Here is a 26,608-nt window from a genome sequence, read left to right on the forward strand (position 1 = left end):
TCATGTGGATCCCAGCACTGTCATTCCCAGCTCAGCCACCTCATCCAACAAACATTCCAGCCTCCATCAACACTGACAAGGACAAGCCCAGCTCCATACTTTTAACAGAAGAATTAAAATCTGACCAAAAAAGTATTCCTCAATAAACAGGCAATGAAGATTTTGATTCTTAGCTGCAAAAGCCACATTTTCAAACCACTCACATGAATTTCTCTGCACATTTTAATTCAGGATCACCTTTACCCATAGGTCTTCTATAGGTACATAAAAACCATTCAATTTCTCCAAAACACAATAAAATCTACTCCTTCATTGAGTTGTTTTATGTTCCTTACGCAAGAGAAATTTCTGTACTTTTCGGTTTACAAGCAACCAGAAAACAGAAGCAAAAATTAACCACAAACCTTTCGTCCCAGTGCATTCCTGTTGCTAAATTCACCAGAGGCAGCACCAATTATGAGCAGAATAAATGAGCATTAAAACATTTAATCACTCATTAAAACCTTTGAGAGAGTCTGAGATGCTTTGTGAATTATTTTTTTGTTAATTAATTAATGAGAGCATGAACTCACAGGGTGCTGCTCAAGGGCACAGTGGTGCCACATCAGATGTTATCCATGGAACAGAGATAAAATAAAAAGAAGAAATTAATTAAATCAGGGTGCAGCTGGTGGAAAGAGCAACAGTGCATTTTGCCCAGCAATAATTCCAATAAATGCTTGGTGTCCTCAGAAGCTTGCTCAACTTCTGAACACAAATAATTGGGAATGGTGCATTTTGCACTCTGCATTTTGGACTTCTTGCTAATTATGGAAAATCCTTGTTTTCTTAGCATGGCCATACTGCCTGTCTTTGGTTTCCCTGCAGAAATGGTGCAGGTTTTGGAAGTGATCTGGGCCCTGAAGCACAACCCACACAAGCACTTCAGGCCTGTGCTGATGTTGCCTTTACTCAGGACCAGAAACGTTCCTGCACTGGGTCTGTAGAAACAGAGAAATTCCATGGCCATGTGAAAGCCAATGTGAAAACCATGGACAAGGCCATGGAGGACCTTCCCAGTGCTCCCAGATTCCAGTGGGAAGTCACACAGGCAGCTGGAGTGCCAAAAATATTTTAATTTAATTTAAATTTAATTTAATTTAAAACCAGGAAGTTTGAAAAACCTTGCTTATCTTTATGTCAGTTGCAGGTCCAATATGATGTGTGGTTTTGGGGAGGGGTTTCTTCCATACTTTTGGGTTAATTATGCCTCACCTCATCAATGGCCCACTCTTTTCCCAAGGCACATGTGTGGTCATTGAGACCAGAGACAACAAAAGGACATGTTGAAAAGCTGAATCTCCCAAACACAACAAAATAGGAAATTTCCCCAAATCAAGTCTATTAAAATCAAAGCAGCCACGCTCTTTCACAGACCCCCCCATCCTGCAAACCCAGGCTGCATATTTAATATAATTTATTTTTTAAATATAATTCTACTTCTTTCACTCTTCATCTGCACAAAACTGACCCATCTTTCCATTTTCCACATAGTTTCAGGCCTCCTAATTTCCATTACTTCATGTAAGTCCCTGTTTCTACTCATTACTAAAGCCCTGACATGCTAATCCTAAAAACACAGGGGTTTTTGTACTGCTTATTGGCAGATTATTCAGTCCCTAACAGAATGAAAAACTTCACTGGAAAATGAAATGAAGTTGCACCAGCTCAAGAAGAAAATAATTTTTTTTTCTTCAAATGATACAGTGGTCCAATCCACAGTTCTCTATTAAAAAAAAAAAAACCAAACAAACAAACCATAACATAATAAATAATAGAAAATAAAATAATTCACTTCACAGGCATCAGAGCATCATCAATAAACCACATCTGCACTTTGCCAAGCTTCAACATTGTTAATAAACCTTTTTAAACTGTTTTTTAACTTTCTTTTCCTCACACATAGGTTTGTTGTTAAAAGTGCTTTAATTTAACAGAAAACAACGCTTCATTCATGAAGACACTGCTTTAAATTTGGGTGCCTTCTGCAAAATTCCTGCTGAAAACTCTGCTGGGTCTTTGTATTCCTTAAGGAAAAGATGCAGGATAAGATATTAGATGAAGCCTACCGAAGCGACGAGCACAACAAGAAACAACCGTATTTTTTTGGTTTTCAAGGAGGAGGCAGTGAAAGCTGGAATTCGGCAGTGACCCCACCCAAAGGAGGAGGAGGAAGAGGAGGAGGAGGAAGCTCTGACCTCGTTGACGGCCACGTAGTAGCGTTGCTGCTGGAACTGCGGGGAGTTGTCGTTGCGGTCGCGCACCACGATGCGCACCTCGTGGTTGATGATGGTGCCCACCTTCCTGTTCACACACTGCACCTGCACCACGATGGACTGGATGGACACGGGGGGCTGCAAGGGGAAAGAGACAGTGTGGGAAAGGGACCTGGAAAATGGCACCTCTCTGAGCCCTTGGTTAATTGTTATTGGAATTCAACAGATCCCAGAAGGGCTTGGGTGGGAAGGGACCTTCAAGATCATCTCCTTCCCTCCCTACACCTTCCACTGTCCCAGGGTGCTCAGAGCCCTGTCCAACCTGGCCTTGGGCACTGCCAGGGATCCAGGGGCAGCCACAGCTGCTCTGGGAAATCTGTCCCAGTGACCCACCATCCTCATCACAGGGAACGATTCCTTCCCAGTATCCAACCTAACCCTGTCCTCTGGCACTGGGAAGCCATTCCCCTTGTCCTGTCCCTCCATCCCTTATCCCAAGTCACTCTCCAGCTCTCCTGTGAGCCCCTTCAGGCCCTGCAAGGTCCCAGTTTGGTGACCCCAGAGCTTCTCCTCTCCAGGTGAGCAGCCCCAGCTGTGCCAGCCTTTCCTCCCAGCAGAGCTGCTCCATCCCTCTGCCCATCCTGGTGCCTGCCCTGGGCTCTCTGCAGCAGCTCCAGGTCCCTCCTGTGCTGGCCCCAGGGCTGGGGCCAGCTCTGCAGGTGGGGTCTCCCAGATGTGAGACAGAGGGAAAGTTGATAACACCAGAGAAACAAAAGACTTGAGGAGAAACCTGTGACTGACCAAGTCAAGGTCTTGGAAGCTGCTCTAAGATCCTCCACTGTTATGTGCCAGGGCCTGCCCACCCTGCCAGGGAACAATTCCTAATTCCCAATGTCCCATCCAGCCCTGCCCTCTGGCACTGGGAAGCCATTCCCTGTGTCCTGTCCCTCCATCCCTTGTCCCCAGTCCCTCTCCAGCTCTCCTGGAGCCCCTTTAGGCCCTGGCAGGGGCTCTGAGCTCCCCCTGGAGCCTTCTCCTCTCCAGGTGAGCACCCCCAGCTCTCCCAGCCTGGCTCCAGAGCAGAGGGGCTCCAGCCCTTGAGCATCTCCAAGACCTCCTCTGGACACTCCCCAAAGCTTCTGTTGTTTCTTTCTTGTCTTGAATTGAAAGGTCAAGTCTGAAATAAATCACATCTGCTACCACTTACATTTGCAAATATTCAGAAACTACTTCCAGTGTGGCCAATCCTGTTTTTCTCTCTGCAGTGAACACAGCAGTGCTCTAAAACTCCCAAACTGATGAATGGACCAAGAAATTTAGGCTGGAATGGCTTTTACTACTCATTTTAGTAAGATCAAGAGTTTTTAGACTGCCTTTAATAAGCTGCAGTCACTACTAAGTATATCTGGATTAATTAGCCAAGCCCAAGAATAATATAATTATTTGAAATGACAGATATTTGATCAATATTTGATATTCTGAGTTTACAAAAATATGTAAATAAGCAATGGCACAATGGCAAAGTTTCTTTATGAAACCAGGGACAAATCATCCCAGCACCTTTCAGCAGCTTCAGTTCTGATTTATCACTGGTCATTCTTCTTAAAGTTTTAGAAGAAAAGCGTGGAATTTTCTTTTTATCTGATTTTATTTGGAAAGCACACTGCCATTCTTCGTAACAATCAATCTAGGAAGATTTGTTGTCAAGAAAGGCAAGAAATAAATAAAAGGACAGGATCAGGCTGACTGAATCAGCAGGGAGAGAAAAATGGGAAGGGTATCCAAATACATGCAATTTGTGAATCAGAGACTCCAATTTTTGCTCTGTAATAAAAAAAGCTGAATCTAAATGTTCAACTTAATAAAACTCCCGGTTTCATTGGTCCTGGAAAGCTTCAAGTGGATTTGAGTGGAAGGATGGGAAAAATAGGTTGGGATTTTTGTTAACAAAAAGAAACCCTCCCACACTGCATGGTTCTGTGGTGCTGGGGTAGCACAGCCCTGGTTCTGAAGGCTGGAAATGTCCCTTAGGAGAATCCATAAGGCTGGAAAAGACTTCCAAGACCATGGAGTTCAGCTGTTGACCCAGCACTAACCCATGTCCCCAGAAGAGCCATATTGATAACGCCCATGACACACATTTCATATTTTTACTCAGGGTTGCTCTCCTTTTCTTTGGGTTGTGAGTGACTGCACTACCCTGAGGCCATGCGAGAGAGGCACAGGGGGCATCACACCCAAAATCTGAACCACCTTAAAGCCCACATCTCCTTCTCACAGCCCACTGAACTTAAATAGCCAGAGATGAATGATTGGACACAGTATTAGAGGCAAGAATTGCTCCAGTTCATAGTAAAAAATGAGGAATTAATACCTTAAATACCAATGTAAACACGTTATTACCTGAATTTAATTAAGAAATGTACACATTTCACTTGTTTCCAGGGGACTTGAGTCTACCTCTGGCAAAGAACATCCCTGTAAAGTGTCTAGGAACTCACAGGAATGGGAATTGGTTTAGACTGTGACTAATATTGAAACTCAAGCAATCTTATGAGGTTCTTTGGGTAAAGCATTGACTTTGATTCATGTTAAGGTGACAAAAAAGCATCAACAAATGGCCTTGAAAAGAAGAATTAGCACTGATCCAACAGGGATTTTAGTTCCTAACTCCCTGTGGATGGGTGTGGGCTGATAAAAATTGACCCCACATTTCTTAGAGTGATTCTCAAGCCTTACCTTCCATTCCAGGCTCTCATTTTTTGCTCTGGCTTAAAATTAAATCTGAGAGGCCAAAGCTGCTCCAGCAGGTGCTGGATGGCACTTGAAGAAGTGCCAACTCTCCCAGAAAGTCTTCTGCCACCATGACCACTCTGCCACACTTTGTGCTTTGCATGGGAAAACAGTTTGTGAATTAAAACAAAATTAAGAACAGCTGAGTTCAATTAGTGCCTTTCACCAGCAAATGGAAATGAGGGGAAATTTGCATGTTGTTTTTGGTACTTATGAATTTATCTCAAAACACATGGAGAAGACAAATTAATCAATCAAGCTAATACAAAACAAACTTCCCTGCACTCCAAGGAGAGCTCCTGAGTTTTACAGCACTCTTGCCATATTGATTAAAGCACTAGCAAGTCAATTTTACTTTCAGGTTCTGTCGCAAGGTTGCAACACTGTGAGGAAATGTCTCTATTTTTAGAGTGTTTTCTCCTCAATGAAATTAGCCTAGATGAGAACACCCCTATTTATTTTATGCTTTTCATCTTTTTATAAAAATCAAACCTACCCTGGCAATATTTCCTTAACACCAACAGGAACAAGCACAGCAAATATGTTTTAGGCTGCCTTAAAAAAAGAATGTGAACCAGCATGTTCTCAATGGAACGAGATTTTATTTTTGTGTTTTTCGCCTTTCTTTTTATAAAAATCAAACCTACCCTGACAATATTTCCTTAACACCAACAGGAATGAGCACAGCAAATATGTTTTAGGCTGCCTTAAAAAAAAGAATGTGAACCAGCACGTTCTCAATGGAACATGCAAAGCTTTGTGAGTGAATTGTGGCAGTCACGACTCGTCACTTCTCACAGCTCATAATTCAGTGTACACAGGGAAAAGCAGGCTGCTAATAAATGTCACAGGGCACGGGGTAAGCAGCCAGCAAAACAGAATAAAAATCCAATTCAACAAACGAGTCAAGTTTGGTCAGATATAAAACTCTTAACATCAGGTTATTTTGGTCTTCATTGTTATGTTTGTTCACAATAATATTTGCACATAAGGTCAAGTTCCTGTGTCCTCCCAATAAATCCTAAACAAAGGATCAGATGAACTCTGTTCCCATCCATGTGGGGACAAGACAGATGCAGGGATTATATCCTAGCAGGAGTTGTGTGCATGGTTAATTAGAGGTGAACGTGTTTGTGGAGGAGAAAAGCAAGGCCCAACTCACATCTCTGTCCAGCACGCGGCCGGTGCTGTTCAGGTACAAGGTCTGCTTGATGGGGTCCAGGATCACCCAGTAATCCACGTTGTCCTTCAGGGAGAGCTCGATGGTGGGGTCAGGCCCTCCTGCTGTCCCTTTGATCAGCATGTTGTCAACCAGGATAGTGCCTGCAACAACAGTGAACAGCCCAGGGAGGAATTTATAGGGAATCCACATTTCTGTGTATTTCTGCAAGCACTGCGACACTGAAAATGCTGTTTTCTACCTCAGCTTTGTGGTGTTTTATGTTTTGAGTGATGTTTAAAGAGTCTGAACCTTATTATCTGTAATAAAAAACTGCCCGTGACACTGCAGCTGTATCAGACAATGCCAGGAGAAGCACTTGCAATGCACAATGACTTAAATTGACAATGAGACCTGCCACATCCAGCTATCTACTTAACAAGATGAGCTTTTTCTTCATTGAGCAATCATCCCCCAATCTCCCTTCAAACAAATGAAAGCACAGAAGTAACAACCAAACTCCGAATAAATTTTCTGCAGCGAGAGCGACACATCAAGGTGATGAGGGGAGGAAAAAAAGCACAGTTACATAAAGCTCTCCAGGAAAAAAGAGGGTTTGTACCTGGAGTTGCTCTGCAATAGAAACTGAATTGCAGCACAAGGATGGCAGCCACAAGACAAAGGTGGTACTGAGAGGAGCAGCCAGCTCCTAGCGTGGGTCTTTCCATGGAATCACAGGAACTCAGAATGGTTTGGGTTGGGAGGGATCCTATAAATCCAAAATTCCACCCTGTGCCATGGGCAGGGACACCTCCCACTGTCCCAGGCTGCTCCAAGCCCTGTCCAACCTGGCCATGGGCACCGCCAGGGATCCAGGGGCAGCCACAGCTGCTCTGGGCACCCTGTGACAGTGAAGAATTCCTTAAATGTAACCTAAATTTTCCTTCTGTCAGTCTGAACCCATTCCCTGTGTCCTGTCCCTCCAGTTCCTGTTGCAGGGTCCCTCTCCAGCTCCCCTGTGTCCCTTCAGGCCCCGGAAGGAGCTGTGAGGTCTCCACACACCCTTCCCTTCTCCAGGCTGAGCATTCCCAGCTCTCCCAGCCCGGCTCCACAGGGAAGATGCTCCAGACCCCTCAGCAACTCCATGGCCTCCTCTGGACCTGCTCCAGCAGCTCCATGCCCTCCTCTGCAGAACAGTGCACAGAATTCCAGGTGGGGTCTCACAAGAGACCATCCTGTCCCATCCTGCCCCCTTTCAGCAGTCAGCCCCCACATTGTACAGAGTTTCCTGTGGAAAACACTCCCAGCTCACTTCCCAAACATCAACCATCACAAACCACCCCAAGCATTGCCCTTCTGGTGCCTCGGATTTGCACGCACAGCATTTATAACCACTCCTCTGAAAAATGTCCTTCTTCTGCAAAATTAACACTCCCCAGTTTGCTTCACACCAAAATATTAACAGGAATTATCTTTGTGGAAGTTCACCAGCAGTTACGAGGAAAACCTGTGAATGTCAGTGGCTGCAGAAGATTTAAATTAGGTTAAAATATTTACCATGCAACCTCCTGTTATTAAGGGCCCAAATAATTTATTCCAAAGTGTAGCATGAAGTTTCTTTACACCTTCACTTTATAACAGTGACTGTGTATAAAAATATTCATCTAAAAGGGGCTGATGCTTTTTTTGCTAAAACAGCAAAATAATCACTGATCTTGACCCCAGCAAACTGGTTTATAGTCCTGTGGGGGAAAACACCACAGCAAGGTCTTTTCAATCATTTATTTTCAAACGACTTTTTTTTTTTTTTCTGACACAATAGAGATGACAGGAAGGAAATTGCCAAATATTTGGGAATAGAACAGCAAAACTTTGCACCAAAGACTGGTTTCAAGTTCAAGGAGCAACAGCTTTTTAGCCACATAAGAAACATTGTTTTTACCCAGGCATTTTATGGCTCTTGGCACAATTTCCTGTTCAATAACATCTGTACAGTTCTACTTTGCTCCAGGAGCTTGGCCTGGAAACTTTGGGAGACAAGCACTAGTTTTAACAAGAAGAGGATATTTCACCAGGAAAATCCAGCTCATTTTGAACCCTGTGATCCTGCCAAGTGTTGATGTCTACTCAACAAGTCCTGTCAAATCTATAAAATCCACCAGTTTGTGCACTGCCCTCATTAGTGTGCCCCAATGACAATGCAAAGAAGGGTTGGTAATCCAAATTCCCTTATAAAAACATCTAAGCAATTTAAAATCTGTGATGATGAATTTCACAGTCTGCAGTCAACCACCATCACTTCACTGAAATCACTGCCTTGATTCTGCATCTCGTTGGACCCTGCTCTGCTTCACTCTCTACTTGGTTTCACAAAGCACTTGTGTTTGCTTTGGTTTGATCCAGGGATTCTTTTCTTCTTAAAACGGGCTGGATTTTCCTCAGATATTCATGAAGCACCTGTATTCTGTCTCTGAGAGACAGCAGTTTGCAAATCAGCCTTTTAATAGCCATCCTTAAAGTTTTATTTTTCTACTTTATGAAGTCTCTGATATTTCAGAGGCCTTTCCATTCCCCCTTAGAGATCTCTAAGTTTTTCCTTACATCCTGCCTAAAATACCAGGGAGGGAACATCCTAATGACAAATCTGATGTGTCTGCACCACCAGTTTTTCCATAAATAACAGCAATAAAGCAAACCAGTCTGGTGGTATTTGTAACTCACTGATGCAATGAGTTTACAGAAAATCTGCTTTGAAATTTTACTGCACAAGCAAAAATTCAAACAATCACATTATCCCTGAGGCTGGAAAATCCCTGCCAGCCCATGGAGTGCCAGCTGTGCTCAGTGCCCACCTTGTGCCCCAGCCCAGAGCCCTGAGTGCCACCTCCAGCCCTTGCTGGGACACCTGCAGGGCTGGGCACTGCAAAGCTCCCTGGGCAGCCCCTGCCAAGGCCTGAGCACCCTTTGCATGCAGAAATTGCTGCTGCTGTCCAAGCTGAGCCTGCCCTGGCCCAGCTTGAGGCCCTTTGCCCTTGTCCTGTCCCTGTTCCCTGGCAGCACAGCCCGGCCCCCCCTGGCTGTCCCCTCCTGGCAGGGAGTTGTGCAGAGCCACAAGGGCCCCCTGAGCCTCCTTTGCTCCAGGCTCAGCCCCTGCCCAGCTCCCTCAGCCCCTCCTGGGGCTCCAGCCCCTGCCCTGGACACGCTCCAGCCCCTCCAGGTCCTTCCTGGATTGGGGACCTAGAACTGGACACAGCCCTGAAGGTCCCTCAGCAGGGCCAGCCCTTCTGTCCTTTGTGCACAAACCACTGCAAAGGACACCCAGGACTACCATTAGGGATATTTTTCCCAGCTAATAAAAAAGAAAAAAAAATACTGATAGAAAATTTTGATTGCCCATCACCACAAGCAGATCTTAAGAACAGCTTTCCATCTTCCATGGAAACCACACAATCTGGCTGCTTTTCCCTGATTGATGACTGAGGCACCTTGTGGAATGACCATACAGATTTCCAAGGGATTAGTACAGGATAAGCTTCAAGGAATCAAAATCAAGGAAGCTGTTGGCTAAAAAAGCAACAAAAACAGCCAGAACCCAACAGGCTGGACAAGAGAGGAAAGATGCTTTATTGCCAGAGGGAACATCATTTTTCTGAGCTTGTTGCAATTATTCAAAAATGGCTGCAAAACAGGACAACAAAATGAAAAACTATCAAGTGCTGTAAGGTATTTTAACAATTTTGGAATCCAGGAGCTGAAAATCTTCATTAGGTTGAAATAAAAGGGAAGGTTTTGATTTTACAGCCCAATCTCAGGTGAACATTCTGTGGGAAGGGCATTGGACTCAGGTGCAAAAAGCCATGGAATGTGGGATCTGCTGGTCATGCTCTGCTAAAGACAGGAGCCTGGCAGTGCCTTGTTAGTAGGCACTTCCTGAAGGATTCTGACAGTCATCCTGGGATTATTTTAGTTGAATGTTTTGGCAGAACCCTTTTGTAAAGTGTGAGGAATTATCACTGGTCTGGGAATAAACCTAATTGAATCATGAAGTGGTTTGGGCTGGAAGGCACCAATGTGGTTGAAAAGTCTCTGAACATCAAGCAAGGCTTTTCTCTGCATTTAGATCAATTTTTGCAACACAAGAATGTACTTATGGGATTGGGCTGTGGCCTGCAAAGTCTTTCAATGTCCAGCAATACTCTGTATCCCAAGTGTTAAAGCAAAATGAATCTGCAGAAGATTGGAGAACTGAGGTTCCCCCTCCAGGGGATCATTTTCTACATTTCAGTCTTCAAAAACATCTCCTTCTGGGAATATTTTCTATTTTCCTTAACATTCCAAACTCTTTTGAACGTGCTCTAACTCTGAATGACACAGAAGGCAAATGCAAATCCCTCTCTCCAAAATCTGTTTACACTCAATTGCTACTCAAAATCCAATCTCTGTAAAACATAATTTACAAAGGATTGCTTTTAGGACGAAAAAAACTGCACCCTGCTTCATAATTGAAATAAAAAGCATCTATTGCACATGGAAATACCTGTCCAAGATCAGCCCAAAGACCCACCTAACCTGGTGTCCTGGGTGCTCAGGACAGATCCAGATCTGAAATTGAATTCCAGCTCCCTCTTCCACAAGCTCCTTAGCTCCAGAATAACTTTGTCCATGCTCTTACTGGCTTTACAGGTGAAAATAAAAGATGTTTGAGGTATTTGCAAACCACACAGGCTCTTCTTTAAGGGGTTTTAAAAGCTCACACACTGAGAAGGCAGCAACATTAACCCTGCTCATCTGCCCAGGGGGCTGGTGATAAAGCCTTACAGACCTCTTGGTACAACAAGGTGCAAGAGATGACAAAAACTAAATGGATAAAAATTGATCAGTTGGAAGATGCTCAATATTGGTATTGATTGGTTGAGTCCCTGAAAAACCCCACAAGGGTAAAATATCCCTTGAAATGAAATTCTAAAAAAAGGTTTCTTTTTTGGTTTTTAGTTTAGCCAGTGGGACCAGAAACAGATTGATAAGGTTGACATAAGATTGTCCATTATCTACACAAAACCTACTGGTTCTTGATAAAAAACATTCCCAGGCTGGTGCTCTCATACCAGACACAAAAAATGGCCATGAACAAAACTGGTACTTTATAAAGCACACTATACACAATGAAAAGGTTTTCAACAAAAAACCAACCAAATAAACAAAAATAAACAAAAAAAAGAAAATCAAAACAAAAAAAATGCAAACAAAACAACAACAACAAACCAAACCACAGGCGAAAATTTCTGGGAGCATTTGAAGAATATTCCTCTTTGTACCAGACAGCAGATAAGTAATAACAATGCACATCCCACAGCCAGTGGTGAGATAAAACCTCTCCAGGCTATTCCAGCCTTGTCTTTGTTTCTTGCCTTCCTTCCCAGAAGACTTTGGCAACTTTGAAGGTGATTTAGAATTTTTAGGACAAAACAACAACAACATTCTGAATAAACAGGCTCAACACAACCACTCTGCAGGTTTTCCAGGGAGGGAGTTTCAGGAAATTATGGAAATTTCTTCCAGTGCCACAGCCTTTGGTCAAAGGAGCTTGACCACCCAGAGGGTGCTGGGACACTGAAAAGGCTGCCCAGGGAATGGACATGGCACCAAGGCTGCCAGAGCTCCAGGAGAGCTTCTACAATGCTCCAGGTGGGATTGTTGAGGTGTCCTGGGCACAGCCAAGTGTGGGTCTGGATGATCCTTGTGGGGATCTTCCAAACCAGGAGATTCCATGAGTCTATAAGCACATTAGCACCAGGAAGCTTCCTGTGGATTTTTTCCTGTACATAGATAGGCAAACTCCTCTGTGGGAAATAAAAAACCAGCATCATCACTGAATAGTCCTAGGGAATGATCCCAGGAGTCATCCCTGCATTCCATCAAGGTCAGACAATGAGGGAAAATGCTTTCAGAATGACTCAAGTCCAAACGAAGAAGAAAAATGCTGCTGGTGCAGCAAAACCAGAGCAAACCCAGGTTTGTGGCCTCACCCAAAAGCAATGCAAATGAACACCCAAACTGGCCAGAGACTGGATCCAGGCACTGGGATAAGAGCCAAACATCCAGATCCTCATGAAAATCCAGGAAAAACCATGAGACTCTGTAAATAAGGGGACCTTCAGCACTGGATGTCTTCAGACCAAACCTTCTGAGGAAAACATCTTCTCCTTGGATCCTGCTGAGTGGACTGATGGGTCTTTATTCTATGGTCCTGATATTTTGAGACAGAGCAGAAACCTCAGCAAGTTTTAGTTCCATCCACATGAAATCATTAAGATTGGAAGAGACCACCGAGATCATCAAGTCCAACCTTCAACCAATGTATTATGGAATACTGGGGAACGAAACACTCAGAGAGGAGGGAGAACCAGTACAGGGAAAGCTTGGAGCACAAAGGAGCTCAGGATCATGAAACTTTACACAATCCCACCTTATGGGATGACATTCCCAAAGCAAAGGCTGGTTCCTGTCACAGCACTCCATTCTGCAACCACTTTTCACCCTGAGAGTTTTCCCACTCCTGAGAACAAGTTCCTTACACCTTCCCCTGATGAAAGCTCCAGAGTTTATTTTGCTACTTTGGGGAGAAAATATGTATATTAACAAAGTTTGTGCATATTCCCAGGCAGGGCTGAGCTCTTGGAAACACAAATCCTCTGATTATGTACATTGATTATGGAGTTTGGTACCTGCAACCAGAATGATTTGCACTTAAAAGGAGAAGTCTTGGAAGAATCCACGCTCCCAGGGATATCCAAGTTTTCCCATTTGAATATGTTATCACAAACCCAATCTTAGTTCTATTTCAGACCTGGTTTATTTTATTGAGACTGTGTTAATAAATGTTGTATTTATTCTTTGCCTGCTCAATAGGTCCCAAGCCAAAGCAAACCAAATTTTATCCAGTTTATTTTTGTTCACCTAACTCAAATCTGCTCAACTCAAAAGCCCAAGCACTTTCCTTTAAATGTATTTTCATCTTTGCTAACTTTGGGATTTCTTTTCCTAAAATCTTCCTCAAATTCATGGGTTGAATGCACCGAAACCATTGCTCCAACCTGTCCTATTGAGGCCAAATGGGGCAGATTTAAACCAGAAACTGCAACCTGCAAAATGTACAATGACCAGTCCTTAAATGGGACAGAAATTCACACCCAGAGCTTGAAAAGCACAGCTCCCAAAAACACTGCTGTTGAAAATTAGAATTAATTCAGTGCCCACTGCAGTGATTTATTTTGGAGGCAACTGCAGACTGTGGGATATCATTGGTGTTTGCAGTCCCTCCATTCCCTCCTGAAATCCCTCATGGATCATTTTCCAATAGCACTGGTTTTAAGTCCCTGGGAATATTCCCTGTCAGGTTTGACAAATGTGCAGCAGCACAAACTGGTTTTCATCAGAGATCTGCCTCCTTTGGTGTGTCAGTAGTTGTTGGGAAGACAAGGCCAGGCTATGGGTGCCCACCACCCCAAAACCAGGGAGCAGCCTGAGCCAACGCCGGTGCTGGTGTCACCTCCAACCACCTCAAATGCCAAATGTGACCCAAAAAATCCCCCAGGATTTTTGCTCTGCAACAAGGTGACGAGGGAAAGGGTCTGCAGGCTTGTGAGGTCCTCCTGCCAAATGGGAAAACCTGCAAATCCCCAGAACTCAGTGTAGGAAGAAAGAGAAAGCTGGAGCAATGAGGCTTTCTTGGCTCTTTTCCCCCACGTAAGCCCAGGATTTTGGAAGTTTTGGATGTGAGGCAAAGGGCCTTTGGTGCCTCTTCCTTGATGGTCCTTTATGCACAAGATCCCCATGAACTGGAGCCCCTGGTTGTTCTGTTTTATTCACATTTTCCTGAGGGTGCCATACTTCCATTCCTGTTCAACAGAAAATGGAAAAAGATGTAGTTTTCATTCTGATTCTAGGAATATGACATCTTTGGAAGTACAGTTTTATGCTACCGATGGGATGCCAAGCTTTGCTGGGTTTGTGTCTCAAAATAGGAACCTATTTTTCAGAATTAACCTTAAATCCATCTCTGGGCTTGAGGAATGGGGGGGACTCATCTCTCAATACAGGATTGATAATGAGGAGGCAGGAATTGTGAGTGGAGCATGGCCTTGGACAAGGAAATTCTGATGGAAACTTTCCTCCAAACAAATGCTTCTGCACAAAACCCACAGAGATGAAGATCCATCTCACTTCCCTCACACCCCACATATCCAGGTAATCCCTTTTGGAGGTCCTGGACACAGTCTGGGGCTGTGCCAGGTCTCAAATAAATACTTAAAACTGGCTTTGTAAATTCTGTTTGCTTTCCAATTCCTTGAGCCACTTCTCAAGCCCATCAGCAATGAGGTTTATTTGCTCTCTGTTTAGAAAAGCCTCATTTACACTTTAAACACACAAGGACTCCTAAATAATGAATCAGATGCAGCAGTTCTTTGGGAGCACCGTGATCAGCAGTGGCTGCTGAAGGTGTGAATTAAATGACTTGAATGTTTTCACCTTAATTTGGAGCCATCCTGGGGTCTGTTTGCAAACCATTTGGAGAGGAGCAGCAGGAGCCTGCACTACTCTGCTCTAACCCTGAATTATTAAAATTATTAGAGCCTGTCTAAACATTGCTCACAGATTTGCATAATTTTTCTTAAAATTCCCTTGACATCTTTTGTGCACCACATGCAGCTGTTTTCTTTTATAAAGGAGGCAAAAGAAGGACAATTTACTGATGCTTTTCTGTCCTCTTTATCTGTTCACACTGGTTTTCCTGCAGGAAAGCATCCCTGGGGAAAAAAATTGAGCAGTGCCAGCAGACCTGGATTTTCTTGGTGCAACCCAGAGCAGAGCCATTAAAACTTACTTTCCAAACATGTGCCCCAATGTGTTTAGTCTGAAGTTGGCTCCAGTCTCCCAGATGTTTCCAGATGTTGGAAAGGTGAAAGACCCTGTAACCTGAGGCTCAGAAAAAGGGAATGAAAAGAAGAGTTTGGGGGAAATGTAGGGAGGGACCCCCAGTGATCACAGAATCCTGGAATCACAGAATGGCCTGGGCTGGAAGGGAACATCTTTAAAGTTTATCTTTTACTCCTGCCATGGCAGGGACACCTTCCACATCCCAGGCTGCTCCAAGCCCAGAGTCCAGCCTGGCCTTGGGCACTGCCAGGGATCCAGGGGCAGCCCCAGCTGCTCTGGGCACCCTGTGCCAGGGCCTGCCCACCCTGCCAGGGAACAATTCCTCATTCCCAATATCCCACCCAGCCCTGCCCTCTGGCACTGGGAAGTCATTCCCCCTTGTCCTGGCACTCCAGGCTCTTGGAAATTGCCTCTCCCCATGTTTTCTCTTGGTTTCTTCAGGCTCTGCAAGGCCACAATTTGGTCACCCCAAATCTTCTCCACCCCAGGTGAACAATCCCAGCTCTCCCAGCAGAGCTGCTCCATCCCTCTGCCCATCCTGGTGCCACCCCTGGATCCATCAAACACAAAAAACTATCACAAACCAAAATTTCCATCTTCAACTACATTTGGATACAAGTCTTGTTAAGCAATAATTCAACCTTACAATAGTCCTGCTGTGAGATCCCTCCTATTTTTGCCCAGAAGGCCAAAGGAATCCTTGAGGTAAGGAGTGGAGCACTACAGAGGAAGAGCAAGCTGGATTTTATAACAGATTGAGGAACATGCCCAATTTCCTATCCATTTCACCTTCTATGAGAACAGGGAAGCATCCTCATGCACAGGAAAGAGCAAATCCTTTCTTTTCCTGAAAATTGCTTTATCACAGAACTAAAAAGTGTAAAAAAGGCCTTTGTTATCCACAAACTCTACAGCACCCTTTCTAACCTACAGCTGTGCATCAGCCTCTGATCACACTGCTGTCAAGGAGTCAGAATTCCAAACAACTGATAAGGAAGTGGCTGAGTGAGGAGCACACCAAGTTTAGGAGCAGAATCCCAGATTAGGAGATTTTGGGAGCCAACAGAGGGATGGATAACAGGGACCAGAACTAGTACAAACACCAGTCTGACATACTTCTATCAGATTTTCCTCCCAGTTTTAGTGTCAATAAATCTGCCCCAGCTCCTGGTTGTGTTTGCAAACATACCAATAGAAACATATAGGAAAACTAGGAATACTTGGCACTACAACCTGCCTGGAAAAACTTCATTTTCCATTAAGAAAAGCTTTTCCTAAGCAGTTTTGTTGCTTTTGCAATCAAGCACTGCCTTCTTCTCCACACTTTCCTGTCTCTGGAAGTGTTCAGGAACAGGCTTGGACAAGTGGAAGGTGGCCCTGCCCATGTCAGGGGTGGAACAAGGATGACTTTTAAGATCCCTTCCAATCCAAACCACTCCATGATTATGTGATTCCTCCTAACTCAAATCCCAAGTCCCTAATGCCACTGAAGTGCCATCATCAAAAACCAATTTTCAGCAGCAGTTTTGCAGTTATCAGGGGGAAAAGCAAACCTGTAAAAGCCACACTGTTCCCCAGAGCCAGTCAATTATTTCACCCTTTGCTGACCTGGCTGTCAGGGAGGCAGCAAGGATATAACCAGCATCAAAGTGTTACCTGAGGAGCAGGCTTTTAAACTTTTCATCACCTGACCTGCAAACTATGATTGATTTAATTTTCCCTTTCAGCCAGACCTGCTCCTTTTCCACAGGGAAATCACCCTCAGCAAAAGTTCTTTGAGCATTTCCCAGCATAAAGACAAAGTTGAGGGAAATGAAACCAAACACTTGGAGGAGGTTGCTAAGAACTCACAGCACTCCACTACACCTGTGGTCGGAAAGCTCTTCTAAAAACTAAAATCTGAATCAGAAAGAATATTAGATGTGATTAACTAAATTTGTGTTGTTCTATTTCCCTGTGGAAATGAAAATGGACATGGAAGTGAGTGGCAGTCTCTTTTTCCAGGTAACAAAGGAGAGGGTGGAAGGAAATGGCCTCAGGTTGCACCAGGGGAGGTTTGGATTGGATATAAGGGAAATTTCCTACACAGAAAGGGTTCCCAAGCACTGAATGGGCTGCCCAGGGAATTCACCATCTCTGGAAGCATTCAAAAACCTTGAGGACCTGGGATAGTGGTGAACATAATGGTGCTGGGCTGATGTCTTAATGACTTAAAATAACAACTTCTCTGGGCACCCTGTGCCAGGGCCTGCCCACCCTGCCAGGGATCAATTCCTAATTCCCAATATCCCATCCAGCCCTGCCCTCTGGCACTGGGAAGCCATTCCCTGTGTCCCAGCCCTCCATCCCTTGTCCCCAGTCCCTCTTCAGCTCTCCTGGAGAGAGAAGTACATTTAATATGACTTTTCACAAAAACCTACAAAAGAAGGGACAAGAAAAAGAGAAGTAACAATTCTTAAAAGTAGAACCAACCTAAAAGTCACACAGAAAACTGGGAGTAACTGGCAACTATTATTTCTACTAAATGTTTTGTTCTGCATTCGAGTTATAATCTTTCACAGGGAGGAGAGCCCCCAGGCTCTTGGGGCAATCTGCTCAGGGCTGCTCCAGCAGCTCCTGGCCCTGCTGTGCTCAGCATCCAGAGCTGGACACAGCACCCAGAGGTGCCTCCAGTGCAGCCCCCAGGGCCAGGATCCCTCCTGCTGAACCATGAAAAGAAATAATCTACATTTTTTGACAAGTTTCTTACACAAACATCATCCAAAACAAGATTCTTACACCATCCGAAACAAGACCTTCCAATAGGGGACCAAAAGAATGTCAGGAACTGAGTGAAGTTTTCAAGGGCTCTCTCAAGCTCAAGGCTTTTATCTTTACACTGAGGAATTCCATCAAGACACTGTAAACAGCAAATTATTTGTGCTGTTGATTCTTTCTCTCAGTATTTCCTGGCTGTGTCTCTCCTGAACACATCCCTTGCTTTTTACAAGAATAGTCCACAGCAGAGAGTGTGAGCAGGTTTCAGAGCTAATTGTAAATAGGAACATGGAGCCTAACCATATTAAATGGAAAACCCTGTCAACTTTAGCAACAGATCATTTGCATCTCCTTTATTTTGTTGTACAAGTTCCCTGTTTGCATAGAAAAAAAAATAAAATACATGTCAAGCTGCTTTGTAAGTGTCTGCTATCTAATAAGGATGAAAATAAGTATCTCAAATGCTAATGAAGCATTGTGTTTATTTGCCAAGGAAATTACTGGAAGGCAAATTACTCTGACAACAGCAAAAGTGAGGGAAGGCAGGAAGACCTGCCCTGCTTTGCAGACTTCAGGACACTTTTGGTCCTGGCAGATTGGTTCTTGCCCAAATAACAGCTGGGAACAGCTTGGGAGGTGCCACCACCCAGGTTTGGGTGCCACTATTGGTTTTAGAGGATTAAAGAGAACAGTTCCCTGTCTCAAGCACTCCTAAATCCATGAGAGAAGGACAGAAGAGAGCAACAGGATGGAATTAACTGCAGGCCTGGTGAATGTGAGATCCTGTCAGCATATCCTGGGAAATCCATCCCCAGAAAAATTCCCACTGCGGCAAAGTGTGTAGAGAAGCAACTGCCATAGACACATCACCCAAAGCCCACCCCAGGCTAGGGACAGATGGCAGCTGCCACCACCAGTGACCACCAGAGCCCCTCAGAATATTCATTCCTCTGTGGACACCTGGAACCTGAGCTGCAGAGAACCCCCACAGCAGGAACTTGAGATAAGATCAAGGCAAAATGATTGTCTGGGGGTTATCCCCAGCTTAGGGGGAGGTTAACAAAGCTGGGGAGAAGGGATTGCTGAGGATGAACACAAAAAAAGCAGAATTTATGAGACACAAGGAAAGCCAGTCCAAATGGGACAAAGGGAATTCTGGCAGGGACAGATTGTGACCACCATCCCAGAAATCACCAACTCAAAAGAAAGGAAACTTTCAGCTGGCACTAATTAGCATTAGAAACAAGGGAATTATTTAACCAGTAGTGTAAGAGACCTGTGATGCCCATGAGCATTAATTCCTTGCTTGCTAAAGTGTATAAAAAGGGAAAAATTCCAGAGGAATTTGGGACCCTCCAGCACTGGATGAGGAAACACCAGCAGGACACTGCTGGATCCAGGGATGGTGACAATCTTCTGCTGCATCTGTCTCCCTCTCTTTTCTAGTCCTTCCTATCTCTCTACCTCACATTCATTGCTACATAAATACCATATTATTGACTTCAGCACATGAACTCGTTTGCACCTTAATTCAGGCAGAGGAATCTCTCACTAATCAGCTCTTAATAGAGGCCAAGGGTGTTAATTGAACAGACACACTCAGCCCACACCAGTTGGCTTCAGAAACACAGAAAAGACCCTGGTGCTGCATAATTCACGGTACAGATCTGTCCACAAGGGCTCAGAGCTAACAACAATCCAGGGGAAAACAGGAATTTCCATCCTATGGGTTGGAATGAGATGATCTTGATCTCCTCCAGCCCAAACATTTCTGGGATTCTACAATTAAAACTTTGGCTTCAGCAGCCAAATTGCTTCCAGGCCTCATCACTCAGTCCCTGGTGGCTGAGGTCAGTACCTGGAACCACCTGCTGGAATATTCTCCATGGGACCAGGATGGTTTAAGGTTTTAAATGAACTGCAGGCTGGATTGTTTTCTTCCCTGGCAGGGTGGGCAGGCCCTGGCACAGGGTGCCCAGAGCAGCTGGGGCTGCCCCTGGATCCCTGGCAGTGCTCAAGGCCAGGCTGGACACTGGGGCTGGGAGCAGCCTGGGACAGTGGGAGGTGTCCCTGCCCATGGGATGGGGTGGGAATGGATGGTTTTAAGGTCCTTTCCAACCCAACCATTCCATGATTCCATGATTCCAACCAACCATTCTATGATTCCAGGATTCTATTCATACCTTACGATTCTAACTCTGCCTTGCACATCCCCTACTCAGCCAGAGGGATCAGGTGAGTTCCTGTTTGGCTTTTCCATACTGAGCCTGATTCAGATCACTCACCACAATCCTGTGCAGTGTTCATTTTACACTCACATTTCCTTTTGCCTTCACTGGATCCTTTCCCACTTCCCAGTCTTTCAGCACACAGAGGTGAGAACCACCCTCCATTTTGCACTCTGAGGTGGAGCAGTGCCATGTGGGTGTGACATCCCTGTTCCTCCTGTCCTTTCTCCTGGCAAAGTGTCTAAGGATAGGGAGTTTTGATTTACTGTTAGAGAGGACAGGCAGAGGAGCTTGTCCACAGTGATTTGTGAATATATTTCACCAGTGACACACTCCAAAGAACATCTCCTTTTGTAACTTCAGCCTCCATCTCCCATTGTTTGAGATCATTTCCACTTGTATCAAGAAGCCTTTGACTCCTCAGGAGCTGCTTCCTGTGAAAAATTTGCAAGCTTAATATTTGGATTCTTCCAGACAGGAGTTAGGAGCTGCTCAGAGAATTTACTGTTTAAAAACACCTCTCTAATCTAATCTATTACCAGTTCTCCATCCCATGGTGAGGAAGCACCAAAAATGTGTTATTGGAATGTATGGGGCTTAATAGGCTGGAGTTGGAATAAAATCAGATATTTTATATCTGAAGATGAGCAGAGGTATAACTTTACATGGGAAATATTTTCTTGTAAGATTTAATACCACAGGAGCAGTTTGTTTGCCTTGTGAAAGTCTATTAATAACTTTCTTTTTAAATGCTGCTACAGTGTCAAAAGAAGACCTAAAATTTCTAAGTAGCCTGATAAATTCACCTTCTTGTTTATGGCTTTTTTTTTTTGGAGGGGGGTAGTGATTGTTCCCAAAACCAGCCCTGGGAAATGGAGGAAACCTGGAGAATCTAAAGGAAACCCTGGGAAGGAGCTGGCACCAGGCCAGAACAGTTTCTCTGCTAAGAAAGATGCACTGATGGAGCACCTCTGTGATGGCTTTACTGCAGGAACAGTATCATAAATCTATAATGTTTCTCTCCATAAACTCCACTGGTGTACAGTGTATTAAACTGGCTCTTAATAAACTGCACTCCTTCCCTCTTGCTTGCCTCCCAAGCACATAAAATAAACACCAAGAAAAGGAACTAATTTACAAAATAAAGTCTATTTTTTTTTTTCTGAGAGGAAAACAGTGGCCAGTGGCTCAGGGTGACAGTGGTACCCTTTGGGGGACAGGTATTGCTTAATCTCTTCATTAATGAGACAAAGGGATGGAGGGCACCCTCAGGAGGGCTGCAGGTGACACCAAGCTGAGGGTGACCTGACTGTGACCTTCCAGGACCTGAAGTGGCAACAAGAAACACGGAGAGAGACTCTTTAGAAGGGCTTGGAATGCCAGGACGAGAGGGAATGTCTTCCCAGTGCCAGAGGGCAGGGATGGGTGGGACATTGGGAATGAGGAATTGTTCCCTGGCAGGGTGGGCAGGCCCTGGCACAGGGTGCCCAGAGCAGCTGGGGCTGCCCCTGCATCCCTGGCAGTGCCCAAGGCCAGGCTGGAGCAGCCTGGGACAGTGGAAGGTGTCCCTGCCCATGGCAGGGGTGGAATGGATGCGATTTAAGGTCCCTTCTAAGCCAAACCATTCCAGGATCCTCTGAGAAAAGTACTCAGCCAAAAATTTTAAACTTCTAAGACAGCCCCAAAGCTGCCCTGCTCCCCAGGTTTTCTTTCCTGCAACATCACTGCCACATCATCTAAATGAATTTGCTGACCCCTGGCAGTCACAGCTGAACATTCAGAGCTGGTTTCCATTTTGACAGGTTGCTGCCAAACACAGTGTTTGATTTTTTTCTCAGTTTGCATAAGACTCTCCTTGAAGAGGTCAGAGCATCCCAAGGGAAATCTGGTGTCATTTGAGAGGCACAATAACAGCCCATTACACAGGCCAATAAACAATGTTGGAAGCAATTCCTCTTGGACATTCAAACCCTTTGCCTTTTCATTTTATCTTTTCGTTATAAAGAGTCCTGTCATTTCCAGTACATTCTTGCAATAAAATAGAAAGGCTGAAAAACTAACTGGTGATTTGTTGAGATGCATCTGACTGTGGAAAAACCCACTCCATTACTGGAAATTAAGACCTGACCTCAGGGACCAAACATGAGCCACAGTCAATATTGAGTGTTAACTTTGTTCCATCCGTCTTTTTTAGCTTGTGAGACAAATTATACATTAAAATCTGGTTTGATCCTGTTCCATTTCAGATTCTGCTCCAGGCACTGCAGGGATGGTCTGCATGGACAGAGAGAGGAAGGGGCTGTTCACACAAATTCCCAGAACCCCTGAGGCTGGAAAATCCCTGCAGGATCACAGAGTCCACCCTGTGCCCAGTGCCCACCTTGTCCCCAGCCCAGAGCACTGAGTGCCACCTCCAGCCCTTGCTGGGACACCTGCAGGGCTGGGCACTGCAAAGCTCCCTGGGCAGCCCCTGCCAAGGCCTGAGCACCCTTTGCATGCAGAAATTGCTGCTGCTGTCCAAGCTGAGCCTCCCCTGGCCCAGCTTGAGGCCCTTTGCCCTTGTCCTGTCCCTGTTCCCTGGCAGCACAGCCCGGCCCCCCCTGGCTGTCCCCTCCTGGCAGGGAGTTGTGCAGAGCCACAAGGGCCCCCTGAGCCTCCTTTGCTCCAGGCTAATTCCCAACTTCCTCCTTTTCTCCAGACTATTTCCCATGCAATCTACCAAGGCTGGGCCATGCTGGGACCTGGCAGTGGAAATCAATTATTCTCTAAACATATAATTAGCAAAAGGATTTAGGAACAAAAATTTTCTTAGGCTCAAGATTTTGCCTCTTCTGTCCATATACTGAGGGTACAAAGACAATTTGGTTGTGCCATTCCTGGTCTTGCTGCTGCTCCCCCTGTGCCAGCACATCAAACTTCCTTCTTCACATTCCCTTCCACAGATATTGTGGATCTCTCTTACCTAACTTGAAGCTTTCCTCTTTGCCTTTCCTGGATGGTTGAATCTGTGGGATTTGGGACATTAAACACAGCTCAATTTGAGGGAGATGCCAGCAGGGGTGATGGAAACACCACTGAGGCCCTTGCCTGGGCTTCCCAGGGTGTCCCTGGACTGCTCCTGGCCTCTTCATGGGCTCCCACTGTGGCATCAACCCTGGGCCTCTTGGTGCCAACTCCTGCTGATGCTCTGCTGCTCTCCAACCTCATCCTCTCCCATCACTGCTGTTCTGACATCATCCCAACCCACACTTCCCTTCTGACCTGGGCATTTTTCCTCCTGAAGCCTGATTTAATGGAAGTGAACCGCAGCAGTCAAACTGATCTTTGCACACCCCCAAACAATTCAGCTGCGAGGAGCCTTTAATGAACCCTTAACGACAGCAATTCCAGCTCGGGGCACAAGGGAGCAGCTAAATGGTGGGAAGTGCAAATAAAAAATGGGTTTCAGCTGAAGCATTCACAAGCCCTGCTGCTGGTGACAGATACCTGTCATATCCCAAATGGAGCTAGGAACAAGCTTGATTCCTTCTAAGATAAATCAGTGTCTTCACTCCCAAACATTTTCCTAGTAATGGAAGGCAATCATGCCTCCAGCTTGGGAAGACATCACCATTTAGAACAACAGAGTCAGCCTGATTTTCAGAAAAGAGGGATGGGATGTGATAAGAAGTGGGCAAAAACTCTCAAGCTGGCTTTTCAGTGCACTGGATACAACACTTCAAACACAAATTCATATAAATATTGAATAATGAAAACAGCCTGGTGGTGGAGTAGCACTCGTAATGTGCCATGAAAAGCTATTTTCCTAATGGACATTTGGGGATTTGGGCACAAAGTTGCTTCCACATGCAGATGTTGGACAGAAAAACTCTCAATCAGCTCTGCAAAGCTGAAAGGATTTGCTCAATTTAGAACTGACCTGAAAAATACATTCCAGAAGAAGAAGAAAAATCAACGTTTAAGCAAATAAAGTTCCATAATTTGATTGAATGGCACATGAGGAAGTTATAATACAGTTTCTGACTGGTAATCTCATCATCTGAGACCTCTGCTAGAGTAAACTGAAGGAAGGAATGCTTGAATATGTTAATTGAAATAATGAACTGCTGAAATTCCACAGCTCCTGCAGGCTGGGCTGAAGCAGAGCTACTCTGACTCCAGGCCATTTATAACAAATAATGAAAATAAAGGCACAGAAAGGGGGGATTTGGTGGCAGTGGCACTCTGGAGTCTGCTGGAGTGGCCAGCTCTGTTATCCAGGGGAATTCTATCAGGCTTGCTGGGAGATGATATCTCTAAAGAGCAATTTGGGTTTGGCAATCATTATGAGAACATGGGAATTAAAAAATATTAACAAGACTTGGGGGTTATTCCTCTCTCACTTTTTCTTCTTCATTATTAGAATTATTAATACATTTTACTTTAATCCCAGACTGGTTTGGATTGGAAGGAACCTTAAATTCCATCCAGTTCCACCCCCTGCCATGATCAAGAGCATCTTCCACTATCCAAGCATGCTCCAAGCCCCATCAAACCTGGCCCTGAATTCCCATAACCTTATTTTTGCTCAAGTACAGGGGTGTTCCTCGTGGAAAACACAAAATCTGCCCCACCTTGGGTCTGGAATCCACCCAGAACACTGTGGCCAGGGCTCACTGCAGGGAAATCCCTGGAAATAAGCAGCTGTAAAGTGTGCAGAGCACCTTTGCTCTCCTATTAATGAATAAACTAATGCCCTACAGATGCAGTTATTTTACCCAGACAGTAAAGAATATCAAACCCTAACACAAATTCCATTATTGCACCAGAGATGCTCAGCTAATGACTCCAACTCCACACTCTTTGTCAAGTTAAAAGATACTGTAGACACTTGGATATTTTATATATTTAACAGCCAATTGCTTGTTGTTTATTCAGAGCTAAAAACTGAGTACCAGCTGTGGCAGCTCCCCACATTGTCCCCAAAGACAGCAGGGTGCTTGTTCTGATCCAACAACCAGTTCATTTTCGTGGCAGGCAGAAAGGAAGAAGGAAGCTTGCCAGAAGCATTGATTTCACCATAAGGAAGGGACTGGCAGGTGGTTCTGGGGCACAATTATCCTGGATTTATACATTTATTGGTGTAATCCTCAGGCCTGGCTATGGCACCTAGGATTATTTGGCTTTATCTTGTTATTGCTACAAACTTGCTGCGACACTCTGCTCAATCCCAGCAGAAATTTCCCATACATACTCCCATGCACTACAACTGCTCCTACTTAGAGTTTTATTTCAGTACATTTGCATCCTCTGAGAGTTAGGAGCCTTCTTCTTGTAAGATACTTTTAAAATCCATCCCAGCAGCATCAAACTCAATCATGAGCTGGTTTTATTTTCCAAGCTGAGTAGAGTCTCTCTCTATTCCTTCCAGCTTTCTTCCTTCTCTACCTCTTTCCAAGGAGGCTGAAGATATTTTTTGTGTGGTGCATTTAACAGCTCTAAGGGAGCCATCAGCTTCCATCAGCTCCAAGCTTTCCCTCTTTACTGGAAGGTTCCAATCCTGTCCAGCCTGGCCTTGGGCACTGCCAGGGATCCAGGGGCAGCCACAGCTGCTCTGAGCACCCTGTGCCAGGGCCTGCCCACCCTCACAGGGAGGAATTCCTTCCCAAAATATCCCATTTATCCCTGCCCTCTGGCAGTGGGAAGCCATTTCCTGTGTGCTGGCATTCCAGGCCCTTGGAAATAATCCCTCTCCATGTTTCTTGTTGGCTCCTTCAAGTCCTAGATGGCAACAATTAGGTCACCCCAAAAGCCAGAGCTTTTCTTACCACTTATTACCATACAGACCTCATTCAGTATTTGCTTCTGCAAGGGCACCATGAAAGAGTTCATTTAAATCAGTGTTAAAACATGACATATCAATAATTTCCACTTGAATTAGACACCAAGCCTTGGCTGCCCAACTGGCAGGGAGGGCTCAAATATCCAATTTGTCCCTTTCAGACATGACCCTTCTGCCTATGGAGATAACAGAGACATTTCTGTCTTCTTTGCCCCATGCCTGGAAGAGTCCAAGCCCGGGCTGGACAAGGCTTGGAGCAGCCTGGGATAGTGGAAGGTGTCCCAGCCCATGGCAGGGGGTGGAACAACATGGCTTTTAAGATCCCTTCCAACCCAAACCAGTCTGGGCTTCTGTGATTCTTGTCCTTTTATAAATCTGTGCTTCCTTTAGGGCTTTAGTGCAAACAACCCTCGTTACTCTCATTTGCTGCTGCTGTACAGTTCCCACTGGTTCCCTGCCTTCCAGCACATCTGTGATGCATCTGTTCCAACAAGAGCTCCAGATGTCCACAGCACACAGATCTCACCACGCTGCCGTAGTTTTCAAGAATTCAAGCATTAGTACAAAAATCTGCATATTTGGTCTTGGTCTGGTTGCTTGGCTGGTCTAATTGGAATAATATCTTACATCCCACAGCACTTCTTCCTTGTTTTCTACC

General features: G+C 44.9%; 1 protein-coding gene across 7 annotated transcripts in view; it reads right to left on the reverse strand.

Annotated features, from left to right (window-relative positions):
- The window catches only part of PCDH15 (protocadherin related 15), a 639,096-nt gene that overhangs the window by 198,503 nt on the left and 413,985 nt on the right, over window positions 1–26,608 (reverse strand). For all 7 annotated transcript variants that reach the window (XM_054515533.1, XM_036385480.2, XM_054515534.1 and 4 more), the window contains 2 exons: window positions 6,211–6,371; window positions 2,238–2,393 (listed from right to left, as the gene is read on the reverse strand). In XM_054515533.1, the coding sequence (XP_054371508.1) occupies window positions 2,238–2,393; window positions 6,211–6,371 (317 nt within the window). The remainder of the gene's footprint in view (window positions 1–2,237; window positions 2,394–6,210; window positions 6,372–26,608) is intronic.

Source organism: Molothrus ater, chromosome 8 (assembly GCF_012460135.2).
Source record: "Molothrus ater isolate BHLD 08-10-18 breed brown headed cowbird chromosome 8, BPBGC_Mater_1.1, whole genome shotgun sequence".
NCBI lineage: Eukaryota > Metazoa > Chordata > Aves > Passeriformes > Icteridae > Molothrus > Molothrus ater.